Source organism: Ovis aries, chromosome 7 (assembly GCF_016772045.2).
Source record: "Ovis aries strain OAR_USU_Benz2616 breed Rambouillet chromosome 7, ARS-UI_Ramb_v3.0, whole genome shotgun sequence".
Taxonomy (NCBI): Eukaryota; Metazoa; Chordata; class Mammalia; order Artiodactyla; family Bovidae; genus Ovis; species Ovis aries.
Genome location: NC_056060.1, coordinates 80,537,918 through 80,560,563, shown reverse-complemented (window position 1 = coordinate 80,560,563; position 22,646 = coordinate 80,537,918). Strand labels below are relative to the sequence as shown.

The following is a 22,646-nucleotide window of genomic DNA, read 5'->3' as shown; positions in this document are numbered from 1 at the left end:
AAAGCAATCTATAGATTCAATGCAATCCCTATCAAGCCACCAACGGTATTTTTCACAGAGCTAGAACAAATAATTTCACAATTTGTATGGAAATACAAAAAACCTCGAATAGCCAAAGCAATCTTGAGAAAGAAGAATGGAACTGGAGGGATCAACCTGCCTGACTTCAGGCTCTACTACAAAGCCACAGTCATCAAGACAGTATGGTACTGGCACAAAGACAGAAATATAGATCAATGGAACAAAATAGAAAGCTCAGAGATAAATCCACACACCTATAGAAACCTTATCTTTGACAAAGGAAGCAAGAATATACAATGGAGAAAAGACAATCTCTTTAACAAGTGGTGCTGGGAAAACTGGTCAACCACTTGTAAAAGAATGAAACTAGAACACTTTCAAACATACACAAAAATAAACTCAAAATGGATTAAAGATCTAAATGTAAGACCAGAAACTATAAAACTCCTTGAGGAGAACATAGGCAAAACACTCTCTGACATATACCACAGCAGGATCCTCTATGACCCAGAATATTGGAAATAAAAGCAAAAATAAACAAATGGGACCTAATTAAAATTAAAAGCTTCTGCACAACAAAGGAAACTATAAGCAAGGTGAAAAGACAGTCCTCAGAATGGGAGAAAATAATAGCAAATGAAGCAACTGACAAAGAATTAATCTCAAAAATATACAAGCAACTCCTGTAGCTCAGTTCCAGAAAAATAAACAACTCAATCAAAAAGTGGGCCAAAGAACTAAACAGACATCTCTCCAAAGAAGACATACAGATGGCTAACAAACACATGAAAAGGTGCTCAACATCACTCATTATCAGAGAAATGCAAATCAAAACCACAATGAGGTACCATTTCATGCCAGTCAGAATGGCTGCAATCCAAAAGTCTACAAGCAATAAATGCTGGACAGGGTGTGGAGAAAAGGGAACCCTCTTACACTGCTGGTGGGAATGCAAACTAATACAGCCACTATGGAGAACAGTGTGGAGATTCCTTAAGAAACTGGAAATAGAACTGCCATATGACCCAGCAATCCCACCGCTGGGCATACACACCAAGGAAACCAAAATTGAAAGAGACAAGTGTACCCCAATGTTCATTGCAGCACTGTTTATAATAGCCAGGACATGGAAGCAACCTAGATGTCCATCAGCAGACAAGTGGACAAGAAAGCTATGGTACATATACATAATGGAGTATTACTCAGCCATTAAAAAGAATACATTTGAATAAGTTCTAATGAGGTGGATGAAACTGGCACCTATTACACAGAGTGAAGTAAGCCAGAAAGAAAAACAGCAATACAGTATACTAATGCATATATATGGAATTTAGAAAGATGGTAACAATAACCCTGTATGTGAGACAGCAAAAGAGACACAGATGTCTAGAACAGTCTTTTGGACTCAGGAGAGGGCGAGGGTGGGATGATTTTGGAGAATGGCATTGAAATATGTATAATATCATATGTAAAACAAATCACCAGTCCAGGTTCGATGTATGATACAGGATGCTCTGGGCTGGTGCACTGGGATGACCCAGAGGGATGGTATGGGGAAGGAGGTGGGAGGGGGGTTCAGGATGGGGAACATGTGTGCACCCATGGCGGATTCATGTTGATGTATGGCAAAACCAATTCAATATTGTAAAGTAATTAGCCTCCAATTAAAATAAATAAATTTTTTAAAAATGAAATTAAATAACAACAACAATAAAAACAGTGAAGCACTAAACTTGCCAAGTAAATCAGACCTATTCCTACCACGGAAGGGGAAAACTTTAGCAGAGATCAGGCAGGACCTCTCAGCATGGGCTTATTTTGAAAAGTCACAGAATCTTCCCATTGAAAATCTATATTGCTGTGAAAGAATTTAAGCACAGAAGAAATGTTCGGGGCCACCTATCTCTTTCTTAAGGTTTGAGAAGTGGAGGATAACAAAAAGATAGATGGAAAGTCTGCCTTGCTCATGAACTGCAGTATCGTTTTGTGTGTATATTCAGCTTTGATTCTTAATCTGATTTCTACAGAGGTTACCGCGATCCAAGGTGCAATTCCCCCAGGTGAAACAAATTAAAGATTTGTAGAAAAATGGAGTCTTTTCAGAGAGACCAAGCCCACTTCACCGACAGCTTTGCCACCCTCAATTTGAGCCCCAATAAAGTGGTCTCTCTCTCTCCTCGGAATTCTAAAAATCGATGATATTGTGACTCTCTTCCAACAAGAACCCAAGGAAGGGCAAGCTGTATACAGTCCTCATAAAGGGCAAGAACTGTAGTTTTAAGAGTTCCAAAGAGCATTCCAGTGGGCCTGAAGGCCTTAATAGACGAAAGGTTACGGATGGAGTAGGGGTGCAATTCAGTCGGAGGGGAGTCGAAGTTGATCCACCTCGTAGGGACTGGGGCAGAGGCATCTCCAAGAGAAGGGAGAATCCAACTGTAAGAAGGAGCTGGAGAAGAAAGAGCTCTCCCAGAGGGCGCTACCCAGCTCGCCTCTCCTCCGCTCACTCTCAAAAGCTCACTTTAAGATCAAAAACACAGGTGGTGTCCAATGGGAGTCCCTACCCCTTCACAGCAAACAAAGGGAACGGTCTCCTTCAGCCTTTTTGGTCTGAATGAGGAAGACTCGGTTCTACCTTTGCGGAACCACCCATCCTTCCTCAGGCGCCCAATGAAGCCGCAGCCTCTTCCTTGAACACTCCCAGGAAACGGACAGGTAGCTCAGACCAATGGTTGGAGCTGCGGCGGGCCAATGGGAGAGAGAAATGGGTCAACCTGGGGTTTGAGAATGAGCGAGCCCGCACAGGGCGGGGGCCGGGGACAGGGGGGACCCGTGACGTAGGAGCAGGATGGGTGGAGAGGGGCGGGGTGGATGGCTGGCGGGGGTCGGTGGCGGCCAATGGGAAGGCCGGATAGCCCGGGGGCGGGCCCGGGAGCAGATAGGTCCCGCCCCCTCGGCTCCGCAGGGCTGGGGTGGAGCCAGGTCCGCGTCAGGTGGTCCAGGGCGTGAGGGCGGCGCAGGGGGCGGGGCGCAGCGCGAAGCGGGGAGCAGCGGCCGGCGGGCGGCGGTGGCGGCAGCGGCGGGCGGCTGCTGGCACCGGCTGCGCGAGCAGGTTACCCGCGGTGGAGGTAGCCAGGCCGCCCCAGGGGGGCGATCGCGAAGGCTAGGGCTCCGGCCCGCCTCGCCCCGATGCTGCGGTGAGCACTCTAGCTCCGCGCACTTGTCGCCGCGCCCGGCCGGCCCCAGCCCCGAGCGATCCGGCGCTCCCCGCCCCGCCAACCCCGGCCCTACCTGAGGCCGCCGTCGGGGGAGGGGTGTCCCCCCAGCTCTGCGGAGCCGCATGAACAATAGGCGGCGGCGGCTCCTGCGGGCGGCGGCAGCCCCGCACCCTATGGATCGGCCGCTCCATGGAGCCCTCCAGAGCGCTTCTCGGCTGCCTGGCGAGCGCCGCCGCTGCCGCCCCGCCGGGGGAGGATGGAGCCGGGGCTGGGGCCGAGGAGGAGGAAGAAGAGGAGGAGGAGGCGGTGGCGGCCCCCCGGGAGCTGGGCTGCGGCGCGCCGCTGCCCTACTGGACGGCAGTGTTCGAGTACGAGGCGGCTGGCGAGGACGAGCTGACCCTGCGGCTGGGCGACGTGGTGGAGGTGCTGTCCAAGGACTCGCAGGTGTCCGGCGACGAGGGTTGGTGGACCGGGCAGCTGAACCAGCGAGTGGGCATCTTCCCGAGCAACTACGTGACCCCGCGCAGCGCTTTCTCCAGCCGCTGCCAGCCCGGCGGCGAGGACCCCAATTGCTACCCGCCCATTCAGTGTAAGGCGAAGGCGGGCCCGGGAGCCCGGCGTTGGAGTGGGGCGGGGAATGATGGAGGTCTGGGGATGATTGCGGAGGGAGAGGAGACCTCCCTGAGGGTTAGGTTGGGGTGGGCAATGATTGACCTGGGTGTGTGTGTGTGTGTGTGTGCGCGCGCGCGCGCTCAGGCTGCACGGGCTTTGGTGGGTGCAGTGGCTAAGATAGACACGCCGCAGGCAGGCCTCGCCTGGAACCTCGGGCGCTTGGGCTTCTTCACCTTCACCTGACCACCTCAGCAGCAGCTCAATTCCACATCCTGAAGCCCCAACACCACCCCGCCCCCACCCCGCCCCGCAAATCTGGCAGGATTTTAGGCAAGCTGGTGGTTTCTGTAATAACCTTAGTCCTCAAATCAGGGACCTTCCCTACCTCTTTTATCGCCTGTCCTCGCCCCTTACTTTTGCTTTAAAGGAGATGGTGGTGTCTCCCTCAGGGCCGAGCTGGTTCACAAGTCTTAGAAGCCTCTGAAACACCTTTGAAATACCGTGTTGATTTCTTCGATCCTAATCTTGTATCTCAAAAGTGGTACCTTTAGGAGTCTCACTGAATAATGTGCGAAGAAGGGTGTGTGTGTGAGAGAGAGAGAGAGTGGGTGGAGGGGAGGTGATAAGTGGAGAAATGATAGAAAGGGTAAAGTATGTCATTCCCCCCAGAGATATCGGGAGCACAGGGTATAGTGGTTAAATCCCAGCCCATTGACACCTAGACAATATATTTCTCCTTTCTTCTCACCCTAGATCCTTGCCTATATTTGGTATTTGCCAAATCTCAGGGGAATGATACCCAGGGGTCCCTCCCAGGGCCTTTCTTGCAGTGTCCTGGTTTTCACCAATTTCCCAGGAGCCCCCTGTAACACACCCTGTAATGAATTTTTCTTTGTTTTTTCAAAGGAGTTAACTTGCCATTAGAATTCTATAATCCGTGATGCTAGGTGGTTTTAGAAGAAAGATGTAAATATCTCCTGGTACAGTTTACACTATTTTGTATTTGAGGGTTTCCATAATTTCTTTCCTGTTAAAATGTATTGTTAGTACACATGTATCTTTATTCCGTGTTTTATGTACTTTGCCCCTTAGCTGATTTAAAAAATCATTACCAAGGGATAACTTTAAATAGTTTAAAACTTTCAGTTGTAACAGTTATTTCTCCGATCCTATGACTTATTTTCACCCAAACAATTGTATTATATCTTAACCTGTTTATTAAATAACAGCCATTAGTAAAAAAAAAAAATCACAGCCTCTTTCCTTGTTTTGACTGTCAAATTGACATTCAAGTATTTAGCTTCCTTTGTTTTCTCTGTTTTATTCAATTAAAAACTTCCTGCTTCTGCTAGTTGATCTTTATAATACCAGGAGGTGACAAGTTAAATTGTTTCCAGTTGTTGCATCTTTTTGGCACTAGTGCTGGAAAAGTGAAGGGTAAAGGTCCTAGCATATAATGTCCCAAATAGTGCTGAAGATGAACTTGGTCCCATACTGGAAGAGATGTTGGCCTGGCATGTTAGAGAGTAGTGTAGTCTAAACATGTCATATTTTGAGGTTCTTTGTGGGTGATGTTTGGTTTTTAGAGATATCTGGTGTCAGAGTAGAAGAGCTCTGTGAGGTGCGTGAGCAGGAACTGAGTTTCTTTAGTAGCTTGTCCTCCTGCTGTCAGAGCAGTCAGGAGTGAATCTGACCGAGGCTGGAAGAACCCCATGCACAGAAAGCCAGAGAGGTCCACACTCACTGCACCACGTTAGAAGCGCCTTCTCCGTTGGCTGCCCAGGACTTCACCTTTGCGATAACAAAAGTTACCTTGGATAGAATAGATTCCTATATCTAAAACTCAGATGATGAGAAGTTAGGAAGCATCTTATACTTACTGAAATAATTGACTTGAACAGCATTGCCTTTGAAGGTCTTGTTATTTAGCCACACTGGGAGTTCTGATCTTGACTGGGCTTAATTCTTGATAATTCAGAAAATTTAGTTCTAATCAAAAACCAATTAGAGTGCCTAGCGAAAGAGAGATACTGTGTTAAATACCAGGGGTTAAAGAAATGAGAAAGTGAGGAGGTACTTAAAAGTCACGCATGAGGGAAAATATATAAATTCAGTGCAGTGCTTTGCTAAAGGAAGTTGCTGATCTGATCAAGTGTTTCTGGTCTGTATGCTGTGTCCATCGGTTCAGTTACTGTCACTCAGAAAATAAAGGTGATTGACGACCTTGTCTCCAAAGACTCTGAATGAAATTGAGCCTTTGACAACTTTTCTCCAGTTGGTTTTTTGAACTTCTTCTTTGGGGCATGAATTTTGCTGTTAGATTGTGAATAAAAGACACAAAAGTGTTAGTTATTCTGTCGTGTCTGACTCTTTTTGACTGCATGGACTCTAGTCAGCCAGGCTTCTCTTTATCCATGAAATTCTCCAGGCAAGAATACCGGAGTGGGTTGCCATGAATAATGTTCAGTTTCAGTTTCAAATACTGCTTTTCAGAGTAAAACTTTTGTTGCAGTCTTTAATCAAAACAGAAGAGGAGGAAATTGCTAAATCTTGTGACAAGGAAAACATATAGGAAGGATATTATAAATCATCCAACACTCATAGAGTGCTTTTATCATCTCCAATGTAGGTATTAGAGTTTAGCTGTCTGTGGGGCTGACAAATATAAATAACCCAAGAACATACTCATCTTCTTTATTTTAGTGAAAGATGGAAAATGTACAGTTATATCAATCTTTGGAGATCTATAACCGTAGGTATTGAGAAAAAGTTTCTCTTGCAGGAGAGCTGTTTTTGTTTTCAAGCAGGGCTTAAATTAAGGATATGTTTGATTTACATTTCTTTTTCTTGCACTCACTAGAAGTATAAGGGTGTATTTTCAGATGTACTTAAGATTTTTAAATGAGTGATGTGTGTACTATTCACTTACCCCAAACTCATCAGAATGTGCCTATATGTCTATAGTTTCTAAGGATACATTTGAGAGGGAATAATGTCTTGACTCCAAGACTGAAAGAAATAAGGACTTTTTCCTGATATTCCTGGAAATATTCTTCTGCAGAAACCGAAATATGTGCTGCATGAGACTTGACCTGATTCTTACTTAAAACCAGGTCTTGACTGGAGCAGGGAAGGGAAGGAGTCCCACATGCTCTCAGCTGCAGTGATAGTCTAGTTTCTATCCACAAGGACTTCCTAACAGGGAAGAGAAAGGAGAGGACCCTCCCCACATCCCCCACTATTCTGTCTTCTGTCTGCTTGTAAGTACTCTTCTATGCTTTTCTTGAAGGCTGGTCAAAATATTTCCTTGACTAAATAGCAAGAACATGAGAGTTTATGTTCTACGCAGAGAGAGAGAGAGAGAGGTCATGGCTTTGCCTTCCCCACAGAGGTTTTCTGTCTTCTGTGGAATGCCATCAGAGGAGCTGTCCTTTCAGCACCTTCGTTCAGAATCACATCTTTTAAGTCCTCATATGTTTAAATAAGGGGCTTCCCTGGTGTCTTAGTGGTGAAGAATCTGCCTGCTAATGCAGGAGACATGGGTTCATTCCCTGGGTTGGAACGATCCCCTGGAGAAGGAAATGGCAACCCACTCCAGTATTCTTGCCTGGGAAATCCCTTGGACAGAGGAACCTGGTGGGCTACAGTCCATGCGGTTGCAAAGAGTTGGACATGACTTAGTGACTAAACAATGATGATAAGTGTTTAAATAAATATTTAACACCTCCTGTGTGTTAAAAACTATGCTTCAGACCAGAGGAAAGAAGAGGGTGGATACACAAGAAAATATAGCACTTAATTTCCTTAAGGAGAATTCAGATATCTGAGGAATAAGATATGTAAATGTGCATTTATTAAATAGGCACCTACCTTTTCATCCATGAAAAAAAATCTGGTAGGAAAAAATATGAGTGCTCCCTCCATGACCAAGGGATTCCTAACATAACTTACATTTTTCTCCAGGAAGGTTCTAATCTATTTTTGAGGTAGGCGTATTTTTTCTTATTCATGTAATAGATAAGATAAGAATTAGTAATCAGTCAGGATTGGTTTTAGGACCTAAAAACACTCAAGCTACTTTAAACAGAAAACAATTTAGTAGAAGAAACTGCATGCTTGTAGATTTGTTGGAAGGGCAGGGAGAAGGGGCTCTCAGCTAGAATTATGGGACCAACTCCCAGTCCATTGCAGACCTGGCCTACCAGACAAGCTGCTGCTTCTCTGAGAAGGTACAGAATCGGGAGTTACCATTGAAGTTGACTTCCCAATACCCTGTTGTAGTTGCTGTCTGGAGATTAGGTGACTACTTGGCCTTGCAACATGCCTTCCACATCTGCAAAACTAGTAAGCTACTCCCATGAACTATAACCCACCAGCCTCCTCTGTCCATGGGATTCTCCTGGCAAGAATACTGGAGTAGGATGCCTTTTCCTTCTCCAGGGGATCTTCCTGGCCCAGGGATTGAACCCACATCTCTTAATCTCCTGCATTGGCAGAAAGATTCTTTACCACTAGCGCCACTTGGGAACCCTAATAATTGGACACTGACATGATATAGAAAACCCACTTCTCCACAGCCATGCTTACCAGGAGAATCAGCAAGGAGATGGTCTCCATATCACTTCTGCCTTCTGAATCTTATGCATCTCTTTGGCTGAACCAGCACTCTGTCAAGAAGTCTGGGAAATGTAGTTTTTAAACTTTCCAGCTTCTGTAGTACTGAAAGGTATACTGGAGGATTGTAGAATGGATGTAGATTGTTAGCCTGCAGGACACACCATTTATTTTTCAAGAAGGGTGCTAGATAAGGTGATGAGCTTTTGTTGTTGCTATCATTTATTTACTTTTGTTCTCATAAAACTTTTAAATTTATTTTTTAATTAGAGGAAAATTGCTTTACAATGCTGTGTTGGTTACTGAGGTGATAATCCTGAACAATTGGAACTTTGAGGGTGCAAATGGGCCACATATTTTGTATACTTAAAGGCAGTCCGACTAACTTCCTAAGAATTTTCTTTGTGCAGACTGCCAGGTGAATTACAAAATATAAATGAATATTAGCCCTAGATAGGATGGAAGTGCTATAACTGAGCAGGAACCTAGTTCTGAGCACCACCAGCATCTGAATGGAGAATGGAGACATTGTGGAGCTGGGTGAGAATAGAAAAGAACAGTCTGCAGTGGGCATCTCCTCTTTCGCTCTTGCCAAGAGTTCAGAAATACGTGATCTTTATGTTCAGTTTTTGCTTTTGTAGCAGTGTGACTATTCTCTGTGTTTGTTTTAGGAGGTCTACAGATCTGAGTTTGATTTCTTTCATACTGAAGTAGATTCTCCCCATTTTGCTTTACCCTCTATTGGTCACCAGCTGAATGTTCAGCACGTACAGGACAGTGGTGGTTTTACCAAGCAGAGAGGATCAGCCCTCATGCATCTTGCAGTCTAGTAGGACAATAGGCATTGAATAAGCAACTATAACTTTGTTGAGTCTTGCCAATAGAGACTGCCATGGGCGTGCTTGATGGGGGCCTGGCCTCGTTTAGTAGAGGGGTTAGGAAAAGTTCCTCTAGGAGTTATAGTTAAGCTGAGACCTGAGACCAGCTGGGTCAGCTGGGTGAAGACAAGGAAAGAGACTGAGAAGACAGAGAATAGGGTTTTCATGAGAGAAACTTGAAATAGCACTTCACTTGTACAGCAACACCATATCTAACTCAAGATTCATAATCACTGCTGGTTATTATTCCCTACCCATGGGAGTCTTTCCAAACAGCTAAAGATACAGTCAAGTACGGTAGATTCAAACTGGATTTGGGATGGGAAATGAGAGGGTGGGGGTGTCACTGGGAACCTCAGGGCTGGAACTGTGGTGAAGGTAAGATGTTGCCTTGGAGACTCCTCTTTCTTACACACTTTAATCACCAGGTCCTGATAAAACCAAGTTTTGAAGGTCTCCTATTTTTTTTTCCTGATCTCAGTCTTCACGGCTCCTGAGATTTGACTCTGTGCTTGTGTACCTGGATTACTGCAGTGTTCTCCTTAGTGGTCCCTTTTGCTATTACGTTCCACATAGCTGCCAGAGTTGGTTTCCTTTCTAAGTCACAAGTCTGACCCCAGCAAGACTTTGAGCCTCATCTACCCTAATGCATATATAATCCAGCTGCCCTGGACTCCCTGAAATTCCTGATAGACTATATGTCTTCATGCCCATGTTCTTTTTTCCCCCCCTTTTCTCTTTATTGAAGCAGAGTTGATTTACAATGTTAATTTCTGCGGTATAGCAAAGTGATCCAGTTGCACATATACTTACTTTCTTCCTTAATTCTTTTCCATTATGGTTTATCACAAGATGCTGAATGCAGCTCCCTTGTAGGAGCAGCAGGACCTTGTCGTTTATCCATTCTATATGTACTAGTTTGCATCTGCTAACCCCAGACTCCCACTCCGTCCCTCTTCAATACACTCCCCCTCTTGGCAACCCCACGTCTGCTCTGTCTCTGAGTCTGTTTCTGTTTCGTAGATGAGTTCATTTGCGTCGTAATTTAGATTCCACGTGCACGTGCTGTCATGCGGTATTTGTCTTTCCCTGTCTGACTTCTTCCCTTCCTATGATAATCTCCAGGTCCACCCAGGTTGTTGCAAATGGCATGATTTCATTCTTTCTTATGGCCGAGTAACATTCAATTGTGTGTGTGCATCACATCTTTATCCACTCATCTGTCGATGGACATCTAGTTTGTCTCCATGTCATGTCTACTGTGAATAAGTGCTTCGTGCCCTATGTTCTGGCTCACGACCTTCCATCTGCCGCGACTGTCTCCTCCACCTTGGTCTTCATTTCCTGATGGTATCCCTTCCTCTCATTCTTTGGGCCCATTTCAGATGCTTCCTTCCTTGAGAATCCTTTTCCCACCCACTCTCTTAATCCCTGTCCTGTGGTGGGAGGGAGTGATTGCCCTCATCTTTGGACCATACCACCACCGAAGCTCTTCTACACTAGTTTGGTTGTTGTCTGTCTGCCTTGGCACTGTATTATATACTTCTTGCTACCTAGCATCTACACTGTAAAATGTGAATAAGCCACACAATGATTGGTCTCCCCCAGTTTTTCTTTTAGTTAAAATGGTTGCTCTCAGTACAGTATTCTTCATGAAGTTCCAAGTAGAAGTTATTTCGTGAATACTTATTGAATACCTACAATGCGCCGGTCACTAAAGATGACGCACTGGCCACAGAAGAAAATGTTACCCACTTTTCCTGTCGTTGGGGAGTTTATTGTGGGGAGACTGAAAAGCCAAGTGGACAGACAGCTTGTTGTGTTTACCCAGCTAGGCAAATGGGTGATTAAATGGTGTTTTTCAAATGGTTTTGACTTGCTCCTTTTCCCCTTTTCTTTCTCAGTGTTAGAGATTGACTTTGCGGAGCTGACCTTGGAAGAGATTATCGGCATCGGGGGCTTTGGGAAGGTCTATCGTGCTTTCTGGATAGGGGATGAGGTCGCTGTAAAAGCAGCTCGCCATGATCCCGACGAGGACGTCAGCCAGACCATAGAGAGCGTCCGCCAGGAGGCCAAGCTCTTCGCCATGCTGAAGCACCCCAACATCATTGCCCTTCGGGGGGTGTGTCTGAAGGAACCCAACCTCTGCTTGGTCATGGAGTTTGCTCGTGGAGGGCCTTTGAATAGAGTGTTATCTGGGAAAAGGATTCCCCCAGACATCCTGGTGAACTGGGCCGTGCAGATTGCCAGAGGGATGAACTACTTACATGATGAGGCGATTGTCCCCATCATCCACCGTGACCTTAAATCCAGCAACAGTGAGTACAGAGAGGTGGGGCTGGAGGGCTTGAGATCACTTTCAGACCCGGTCCGTAGCTTGGGTTGAAGTGAATGTTTCAGGAATCTTAGTGGGCAGTGAAATGCCCTGCTTAAACCCAGTCCATCCTTTGGGAATTCTCTGGTGGTTCAGTGGTTAGGGCTCCGTGCTTCCACTGTAGAAGGCATAGTTGGGGAACTAAGATCCTGCATGCCACATGAAAAGTGAAAGTGAAGTCGCTCAGTCATGTCCAACTCCTTGTGACCTGTGGACTGTAGCCCATCAAGCGCCTCCATCCATGGGATTCTCCAGGCAAAAATACTGGAGTGGGTTGCCATTTCCTTCTCCAGGGCATCTTCCCGACCCAGGGATCGAACCCAGGTCTCCCACATTGGAGGCAGACGCTTTAACCTCAGCCAAAAAGAGAAAGAAAAAGGAAAAAAAAATTACCAAAAAAAGAAAAGAAGAAAAGTACCAAAAAAAGAAAAAACCCAATTAGCAGGCATGGTTGGCAGTGTGTAACTCTGTGATGTACTGTTCAAACAAAACATAGATTCATTTTTCCATTTTGAGGAAAGGGTGGGTGCTTCTGAACACAAAAGCAGGTTTCCTCTTCAGTGAAACAATAGATAAAGCAAACCAATACCATCTGTTTGCATTTCTGTCTGAACTATCCAACCTGAGTTCCGAGAGAGGACACGTGTTGTTTAAGCCATGAAGCCCGTTCAGGTGACGGTGTCAGCTTGGGGAACACGACCTCACTGGTAGACCTACAGCTCTCCTGATAGCCTCAGGGTTGTATTAATTAATTGTCATAACTACATAGTGTTTAATAGCAGGGAACTGAGAAGTAACTGTTTATTAAACATCTAGAACCCATAAACTGGATTGTAAAGCAAGTGTTAGACATAATTAAATGGTGGGTTGGTATAAACTTCAGTCTTTTTCCTTGGCTGAATCAGTAGGCCTTGGGAGTATGCTTCTTTTGTGTGGTAATTTGGACTTTCCCTGACCTAAACTGCGTGGTAGAGAGGATACAATTTGCTAAGTGGTATATGCCTGAAGTCACTTTGGGCATCCTGTCCAGAGAGGAGGGCGTTAGGAGTTTGGGGTCCCAGGAATTTCACACTCTGTGTCCTTCAGCTTTGAGCCCAGAAATCCTTTAGACCTTGTTTTCCTCCTGGTTGTTCCACATGTGGCTTATTTTTGTGTTGATGCTATTGTGAATCTGTTAACTTTAAAAAATACGTTTTAAATAACATAAGTAGTAAGTGCTTTTGTTCTACAAAAATTAGGAAGCGTAGATAAACAGAAAGAAGGATCACCCATAATGTTTTCCTTCTGCTGCTGCTAAGTCACTTCAGTCGTGTCCGACTCTGTGCGACCCCATAGACGGCAGCCCACCAGGCTCCCCTGTCCCTGGGATTCTCCAGGCAAGAACACTGGACTGGGTGGCCATTTCCTTCTCCAATGCATGAAAGTGAAAAGTGAAAGTGAGGTTGCTCAGTCGTATCCGACTCTTAGTGACCCCATGGACTGCAGCCTACCAGGCTCCTCCGTCCATGGGATTTTCCAGGCAAGAGTACTGGAGTGAGGTGCCATTGCTTTGTCCAGTTTTCCTTCTGGAAGTGTATATATTACATTTGGCATATTTTACCAGACATTTAAAAAGCATATATGGCCCATATATACAGAAATATACTCTCCTACTTACTTTAAAATAGCATCTGTTACCCTTACCTCATCTACATGCCTCCTCTTCCCCTTTAATAAGAGCAAATTTCCTCCTGGTGAGTATGGAGCATTAGATATGTATTTTGGATATAATGCATGTGAAGGATTTCAGTTCCTTAAAATAAATCTGGTTTCTCTTTTCCTTCTGCCATTATTCTATCTCTTTACTATGTGATTATTCTCATCCTTCCTGCACAGTTCTGTTCTTTAAATGTGTGTGTGTGTGCTTAGTTGTGTCCAACTCCTTGCAACCCTGTGGACTATAGGCTCCTCTGTCCATGGGGATTCTCCAGGCAAGAATCCTGAAGTGGGTTGCCATGCCCTCCTCTAGGGGTTCTTCCTAACCTAGGGATTGAACCCAGGTCTCCAACATTGCAGACGGATTCTTTACTATCTGAGCCACCAGGGAAGCCCTTTAACCTTTAAATGTATAAAACAAGTTAAAAAAAAAATAATAATAAAATTAAAAAAAATAAAATAAAATAAGTTAAAACTTCTGCTGACTTCCTTTTTAAGAAAAAAAAAATTTCTACGCAGAGATTGCTTTGGATGATGGAGTGAGAATAAGCAGATGTGTTGGTAGAAAATGTAATATAGAAACTGAATTAAAAAAAGAATGCATTCTTATATCCTTATCATGCTGGGTGAACTAGGCACTGTGCACTAATCTTACATAATTGGGCCCATTTAAAAACTTGGGCTAGGGTGGGTGATTGTAAAAGTTAATAATTTCCTCTATGAAGTTTTACATCTGGGTATAATTTCAAGCTGCAGATACAAGGTTTTACATTTTCTGATTTATGTTGGAAGTCTAGACTCTTAGGAAGGGAAAGCTAACTTGCTAACGAGGTGCAGGGGACCTGACTGTCATTCTGTCTCCTTGGAGACAAAACCCTGGTCCTTTGTCTTAATGTGGGTTTTAGGATTCCCAAGGGGGACCTTCAGGTACAATGTATGGTGGCAGGGCATACATAGGGTACTATTTTAAAGGACCTCACCCAGCAAGACAGTTGATGCCCTGAAATGTCCATAGTCCACTGGGCTGCTGGTTGGTGCTGATGTTGATGCCTGCTGTAAATCTCACATGCGAGTTGTGGTAACTCCTTGGTATTTGTCTGTGGGTGGCTGTTTGTCTGTGATTGAATTTATCCAATATGAGCCTTGATGACACTGTTGTTCTTATTCCATTGCTGTGTGTACACAACTTGAAAATCATTTTAGAAATGTTATGTCACTTCTTTGCCTCCAGTTTGAGAGTTGTAACTTCTTTGTGTTTTGCAGACTTGGGGATACTGGCCTGTTTCTCTTGGTTTTTATTAGGAGCTCCAGAGAGTCGCATTTTGTTCATAGTCATGTGAGGGCAGAGTTCTGTGAATTACATGTGTTACTTGACTTTGAACCCCTAGAGAAAAGAGTAAGGTACACATGGGGGCTGTCTTGTGGAAAAAAGAAAGTAGCTGGTGATAAAATCTGTTACAAAAAGTTCAGTAAAAAAGTGATTTCTTAAAAGGTTTAATGTATCTTGATCATCCGTTTTAAAAAGTCATGTGCTATTTACGACATATGTGTAGCATAGAACATCTTAGGTTGTTCATGTATCATCTTAAGTAAGTTTTGGTTTAATGCACATAACTTGAAAAAACAAAGTAACAGTGGCTAAAACAAGGTATAATTCATTTGTGTTTAAAAAGAAGGCCGGGGGTGTTTAAAGCATCTCCACATCTCTTTACTGCCTCTCAGGGTTGCCTTAGGATCCAAGATGACTTCTGAAATGCCAGTTATTTGGTCTGAGTCACAGGCCTGAAGGAGCAGGAAAAGCAGAAGCATAGAGGAAGCTGCTCCTGTGGCTGAGTCGTCTCCCATTAGCTTCCTAGAAATCCAGCACAACACATCTGCGTGTATTCAGTGGCTAGAGTGGAGTCCCATAGCCATGGCTAGCGCAAGGGCCACTGGGTGGTGGAGGGTTTTATTCTGGGTTGGCATGGATTCTGGCCAATAATCAGGGTCTGTTACCAAGGAAGAGAGAGAGCATGGATGGTGGGGACACAGCTGGCCTCTTACCATGAAATCTGGGAACATGCATTGGGAAGAAGTGTTATCTTAGGTATTGATTAGATATTTACCATCATACAGCCAATAAAGCAGGGTTAGCCAGGTGCTGGGACGTGTGGCCAGACTTCTGATTTAAGGAGTGGTTTCTACTACTCTACTGCAGTGCATCATTAACTTAAACATCTCTTCTTGAAACTACTCACTGAAGTCCTGGCTATAAAAGTGGATTTATGTGTCTCTGCTCCTCACACTGGGGAAAACCAGCCACTTGATTGTTAGCAAAGATGTTAGTGAAGGATGGTCTTTTAGTGGAAAGATTTTCCTTTTGGAGGTAGGTAAGTGGATTTCAGGGTTTTGGCTTAAGGGCATTTGGCAAAATAACAGTTTAATAGGGGCTATTAAAAATAAAATTAGTATAAAAATGAGGTGATGGAAAATGAAAAGCCTTGCTCAAAGTGAAGGTAGTGGTATTACTTTTGTTATTAACTTCTTTCCTCCCGTTAAAAAACATGGAAGAACATAGAGCTAAACCCAGTGTGTGTTTTTCCTTTTTTTTTTTTTTTGGCATTTTTGCATATTTCTTTTCACCCCTAAATCTTAACTCTGTGTGTGTGTGCTAGGTCACTTCAATTGTGTGTGACTGTGATCCTGTGGACTGTAGCCTGCCAGACTCCTCTATGCTTGGCATTCTCCAGGCAAGAATACTGGAGTGGGTTGCCATGCCTGCCTTCAGGAGACCTTCCTGACCCAAGGATCAAACCCACGTCTCTTACACTGATCCATGTCTCTTTCATTGGCAGGTGGGTTCTTTACTGCTAGAGTAACCTGGGAAGCCCCAAATCTTACACAGGAGATCCTAATAAGTACATTGCTTGCAGCATGCTTTCTCTCCCCACTGCCAACTTGCTATATTGTGACCACTTTCTTATTAAATAAATATTCTTCTACCACAAGATATTTAAAGGTTTTACAGTTTTCCACTACACTATTTTGGCTTCCCAGGTGGCTCAGTGTAAAGAATTTGCCTGCCAAGCAGGAGACACGGGTTCGATCCATGGGTCAGAAAGATTCCCTGGAGAAGGAAATGGTAACTCCGCTCCAATATTCTTGCCTGGGAAATCCCATGGACAGAAGAGCCTGGCTGTCTACAGTCCATGGGGTCGCAGAAGAGTTGGACACGACTTAGCAACTAAACAGCAACATCTACAGTATTTAGATATAATATATTAACTAAACCAAACCCGTATATAATCATCATCACCAAACCTCTAAATAATAGTAACAACGAGCAACTAATGCTTATTGAGTGCTCTTTTGGTCAGGCCCTGTCTGAGCATTTTATGTGGGTTCCCGTCTAAATTTCACAGCAACCCTGCAGAGTGAAGACTGTGTGCGTCTTTATTTTACAAATAGGAAGCAGAGGCTCAAAGTGGGCAGCCATTGCTCTGGGCTCTCGCTGCTGGTCCCAAGCCCAGGTCTGACTCCTCATGGCTGCACTCTGCTGAGGGTTAGCTGGGGTGTTTCACTGCCCTGCTACTTACTTCATATAGTGCTTTTGTTTTGTATAATTAGGAATAATGTTACTCTGTTCACTGGGCCTTAGTGTCCACATGTCATTAACACATGAGAACTCATTGTTAATTTCATAGCTGAAAGAGCAGAGGTGACTGATGAACTGGATTTGGTTCAGGACTAGCCACGCCTTTTCAAATGTCAGCTTGAACTCAGCTAGCCTTCCTCTTTTCAGATGTCAACTTCTCACGGGTCTTTGCTATCCTATCTCCCTCTTCTTCCTCTGAAGGTGTTTTCCCTTTACAGGCCCGTTTCGTCTTTCCCTGGAATATGCTGTGTATTACTTCCCACCCATTGGGCCCTCATCACACTTACTGTTGCTGTGGGATCAAGCTTGCTTTCAGAGGTACCCTCACCTCATCTCTCTGCCTGGCCAAACCCCACTCATTTTCCTGTACTCAAGTCACACCTGACCACTTCCTGTTAGCCCATCTCTGGAGTCAGTGCTAAGCAGGAGGCTGTTTCTAAGGTTACCCAGCAGGTATACCAGGCATGTCCTAAAGTATTGTGTTCAGTGGATAGATTGCATTTTCTGTGGATACAGAGACACATTCTGCAAGTCAAAATAAATACATAAGTAAATAAAGCAGAAATGAAGCAAAGAACCATCCTGGTGAGTGTGACTCAGCAGGCGAGGCCGGGAGGTCTGACCTGCAGGCCACGTGCACCTCTCAGTTCTGCAGCTTTGCCTGGAAGCCTTGCTTTCCCACTTTCACCGGGACATGACCATCTCCCGTGCAGAGATGGCTCTCGTTGGTGCGTCATTTTGAGCACTTGGTGTTGGGACTATAGTAGACACAGCCCTGCCCTCAAGGAGTTCCCTGTGGGGTCACAGAGAAGGACCTAAAACCAGCCCAGTGCAAGCATGGCCCCCCAGGAGGTGATGGTGCCTGGATATCCCCATGGATTCTCTTGCCTCAGCCCTTTCCTGAAGTTGGAGGGGCTCGGGTCCCCTTCTTAGGATTCGCAAAGGGTGCTGCCCTCTTCATGGAACATTTGCCCTCATTCTGCCCAGCTTGCTTGGGGAGGCTGTCCACCTGTTTTTCCTCTGGCGATCCTGGGTTCTCCTCTGTAACTTACTCAGGTGCAGGGAGAAGCCAGCCCTGGGCAGCATGTAGGTACCTGCAGAGCCTGTGCTGGAGTGGTCAGAGGATTGTGTCGTATGGGGGATCTTGGTCGGTGTTCCTGGACTATGACTGAGCCCTGAGCTTGGGGAGAACACCATGGTAAGGGTTGGGTTCAGGGCAGGAAAGGATTGGATGGAAATCGTGAATTTCCACACTGTTCTTCTGTCCCTTCTCCACTATTTCTGTTTCCTCTGATTCGAGCCTTGGTTACCTTGAAAGTCAGGAAAATTGTTCTGTCTTCTCTTCCCCACACCCCTCCCAAATCTGGTAACAGCTAAGTAGCCATCTCCCCTTTCTGCGGGTGGCCTGTGGCACTGTCTTGCTCAGGGTCAAGGTTTGTGCTTCGGGATCTCGGAGGAGACAGGAGTCTCCCCCTCTGCGGCTCTTGGACAGTTTTCCCTTCCTGATGTGGTGCTTTCCCTCATTCCCAGGAGGTAGCTCGGGGTCACTTATGGATGGGAAACTGTGACACAGAGCGGAGACCGTGGTCTGGTTGAGGCAAAAGGAAAAGGTAGCTTCTTCCCAGGTCACCCATCTCTTTACCTAGAAGTCCCTGTCAGGACCCCCATCAGCTTCCTGCTCAACCACGCTTGCTCCTCTTATTAAGGAAGGATCTATGCAAAATGTGTGTAGGTTTGGGAGGAAGAGGGTTACAGCTCGTACTAATTTTGGGAGAAGAGGGTTACAGCTTATACTCATCTGAGGCTCAGAGAAGGTTCTGGCGAAAGGAGAGCTTCTTAGTTGGGTGTCTGGGTAAGCAGAGGATGGGGCAGTGGAAGGAGCACTGACCAGGTGCCCCCTGGGCACATGGGCTGGGTGGTCCCAGGCACATCTCATCATCTCTCTGGGCCTCAGATTCCTCATCTGTGAAATGAGAGGTTTGGAGGAGATGGTCTCTGAGATCCCTCCCTCCTGGGGCTGACATTACACGATCTAGGGAGTATGTGTGTGTTGGGGGTGGATGATGACCTCGTGTTCTGTCTAAATCTGTGTCACGCTACAGTGTGCCCAGGCTCCCCGCTGCCTGGGCTCATTGCAGGGGCCAGAGCTCCCGATGGGGAGTCTTCACCAAGCGGTTCAGTGGGGAAACAGCTGACCGGAGCCCACAGGTTCTCCCTTCTCTCTTTGCTGCTCGGAGCATGACAGATGGCCTTGCTGACACAAGATGCTCCAGCCATGAGAATCATGCCAGGGACTTACAATATACCAAGGGCAGCCTTCCTCCTGGAAGCAGGACACAGCTCATCACAGGCCACCTCTGTCCTTGGAGCTGAGCAAGGGGGCATCCTGGCCTGTCAGAGCTCTGCGGCTGGTTTCCCACTCACTCCTCTGAATCAACAACACAAGGCTTTTTCCGGCAGGGCTCCAGACCACTTGTTTAATCACTAAGTCGTGTCTGACTCTTTGCGACCCCCATGGACTGTAGCCTGCCAGGCTCCTCTGTCCAAGGGGTTTTCCAGGCAAGGATACTGGATTGGGTTGTCATTTCTTTCTCCAGGGGATCTTCCTCACCCAGAGATCGAACCCATGTCTCCTGCATTCGCGGGGGCATTCTGTACCGCTGAGCCGTGAGGGAAGCCCTCCAGTCCACTTAGGCGCTTTTAATCTTGTGCCTCTGTGCCCATCACCAACAGAAGTGAGGGAGACTGCTTGTGCAGCACACTAGAAGTGGCCATGAGACACAGAAATGAGAAATGTTAAGGCTGTGGCCTTCTTTCATAACTTTCCCAGGATTTTTGCTCTCTGTGGGAAACTCGAAGATTTTGAGAAGTAAGCATGTCTCCCTTGACATTGGGAGCCATGTGGTCTCACGGAAGGAACACTGCTTGGGAGTCAGAGAGACTCGGATTTAGGCTACTTCTTGTGCCCCTGACGTTGGGTGTGTGTCTTGGAGCTCCAGGATTCTCATCTGTAATACGTGGACAAGACAAAAGAGAGCAGTGCTGTTTTAAGATGGCCTGAAATGATGTGTGCCAAGTATCACCTGGGCTTCCCAGGTATTGCTAGTGGTGAAGAACCCGCCTGCCAGTGGAGGAGATGTAAGATTCATGGGTTTGATCCCTGGGTTGGGAAGAGACCCCTGGAGGAGGGCGTGGCAACCCCCTCCAGTATTCTTGCCTGGAGAATTCCATGGACAGAGGGACCTGGCGGGCTACAGTCCGTGGGGTCGCAGTGAGTCGGACACGACGGAAGAAACTTACCATGAAGGTATCACCTGGAACCACATTCAGTGAAGGGCTGCCCCTTTCCCCGCTCTTTCTATCTCTTGTTATTTTAGGTATACACAGGCTCTAGCTGGGTTTCCCTTTTTAAAGTAGTATGGGGATTTAGGCAGCCAGAAAGCCCTGCTTTCTGCCAAGTCAGCCAGGGGTAGTTTTATCCCTCTCACCAAAAAGAAAGTGAAGTCACTCAGTTGTGTCCGACTCTTTGCGAGCCCATGGACTGTAGCCTACCAGGCTCCTCTGTCCATGGGATTTTCCAGGCAAGAATACTGGAGTGGGGTGCCATTTCCTTCTCCACCGAAACAGGCAGATTTGTTTCAGCTGAAGCCTCGGAAGGCATCTATCCCCAGCCGCTCCTTCCTGCTGTGTGCGGGCCTCTTGCTTTCTCCGGACCCAGCCTTAACTCCGAGCGCTTGGCCCCCTGAGAACACTGCCTTGTCTTGTTATGGCCTTTGGCCTGATTGAATGGGACAGCTGGCCAGTTTTATGGCTCTGCTGGCCTCTCAGCTGATAATTAAAATGCTTTTGCCCCAGGAGGAAGGCAATATATTTCTCTCGTTCTTTCGTCTGCTGCCAAGGTCAAAGGGAATGCCCTTTGTTGCATCCCCCTCCCGAATAACCCAAATCAATGTAGCATTCTTGTGGCATGGTCTCTTTTGAGACCCTGGAATATTCAGAGTGGGCAAAAGAGATTTTATTTTAAGTGTTATTGTCTTCTTTTGGAAGGAGAATGGAGTATGATTTCCTTTTTTCCTTGGTATTACAGCTTTATTTCCAAATCTGGTTGTGCCCAGCACTTAAAAGGTCCTCAAGAGATGTTTGTGGTTTTGATCATCACAGATTCTACCCTAGGGCCTTTCCCCATGCATGAATCCCCTTGCCCCCAGAAACCTTCTCCAGACAATGCCCAAGCTCTCCTCCTTTAGAGCCCACACTTGAGAGATGAATCCCCTTTTCCACTTCAAATGAACCCACGTGAGCTCTGGGTGACATTGGTTTTGAATCCTGTCTCTGATGCTAGCTGGGACCTTCGGAAAAGGATGTACTCTCTTCGCTTCTGCAAATGTAAAATGGGAATAATCGTAATCCCACCTCCCTTATTTTACTGGGTAGAAGTGGGGATTAAATAAAATCATGTAGGTGTAGCTCTTAGCAGTGTGCAAAACATAGTAAGTGGTGCATACATCTACTGTAATTCCAGCAGCTATACTCCCTCGGTATTTACATCCACAATTAGTGATCTTGTACTTTTGGGTATGATTTGTCTTATACTTGTATTTTCAGTATTTTATTTCTATTTTCTCCAATTGCACTATAGATTTTTTTTTTCAGTAAGTTTTTTGGGGTCAGGGGTACATCGTGTGACATGGGATCTTAGTTCCTCAGCAGTGAAAGCACAGAGCCCTAACCACTGGAGAACCAGTACATATGTAGGTCCCTGATGGTTGTCTGTTTTATGTATAGTGTGTATATGCTAATCCCAATCTCCTAATTTATACCCCGCCCACTAGGATTCTCCATAGCAGAAGGGTTGTTGTTTTTCCTTTTTCCATCTTCCCTGCTCCTGCCTTCCCCGCTCCCCAACCCTGCCTAACATAGGACTTACATATGGCAGTCCAGATATTGGGCAGCAGTTCCGATTTTGCTGTGAAATCTTGCCTTTTCTGTTCCTACTTCCTTTCTGGATGGACTCAAACTCCTTTACTGGGTGAGCTGCCTTTATGGTTATCCAGCCTTGGCTTTTATATATCCATTTCATAAATTTTTGGGAGCTTGGGGGCCCTACGGAAAGGGTTCCTTGAAGTTGCTTGGAAGCCTAATGTCGGCCTCCAGAATTGCCTACCTCTGAAGGCTCCATCTTTTTTCCCCTCCCTGGGGGCAGAGTTGGGACACCTCAAACCTGGCACAAGGGCAAGGTAGTAAGGGATCTTGTAGGTAAGACCTTCCCCTGCAAATCCTAGTGACTTATTCCAACCTGATGTGCCTGATACAGCAGTGTAATAGGAAGAAGGATGATGATTGGGAAAAAAATAAGTTATCCCAGATTCCACCGTGCAAATCTGGCTGTTCCAATGGTTGTATATGATTTGCCCAATAGACCTCATCTTCTCCTACCATTATAGTCATAGTTCACACACTGTCTGGACATTTATTATATTTTTTTGTTCCTGCCTCCTATTAATTTTCAGAATTCAAGAGGAAGGGCAAAGGGCCATGGTTGAGTGAAATAGAGATAGTCTTCAGTTTCCAGTGATCCTGATTTTCTCTTGTGTTTATTGGTA

The 22,646-nt window shown here is 45.7% G+C and overlaps 1 protein-coding gene across 4 annotated transcripts in view; it reads left to right on the top strand.

Annotated features, from left to right (window-relative positions):
• The first annotated feature begins 3,050 nt into the window (after positions 1-3,050).
• Positions 3,051-22,646, top strand: part of MAP3K9 (mitogen-activated protein kinase kinase kinase 9) — an 85,639-nt gene continuing 66,043 nt past the window's right edge. For all 4 annotated transcript variants that reach the window (XM_027971970.3, XM_027971969.3, XM_042252706.2 and 1 more), the window contains exons 1-2: positions 3,051-3,825; positions 11,245-11,658. In XM_027971970.3, the coding sequence (XP_027827771.1) occupies positions 3,426-3,825; positions 11,245-11,658 (814 nt within the window). In that variant the 5' untranslated portion in view covers positions 3,051-3,425. The remainder of the gene's footprint in view (positions 3,826-11,244; positions 11,659-22,646) is intronic.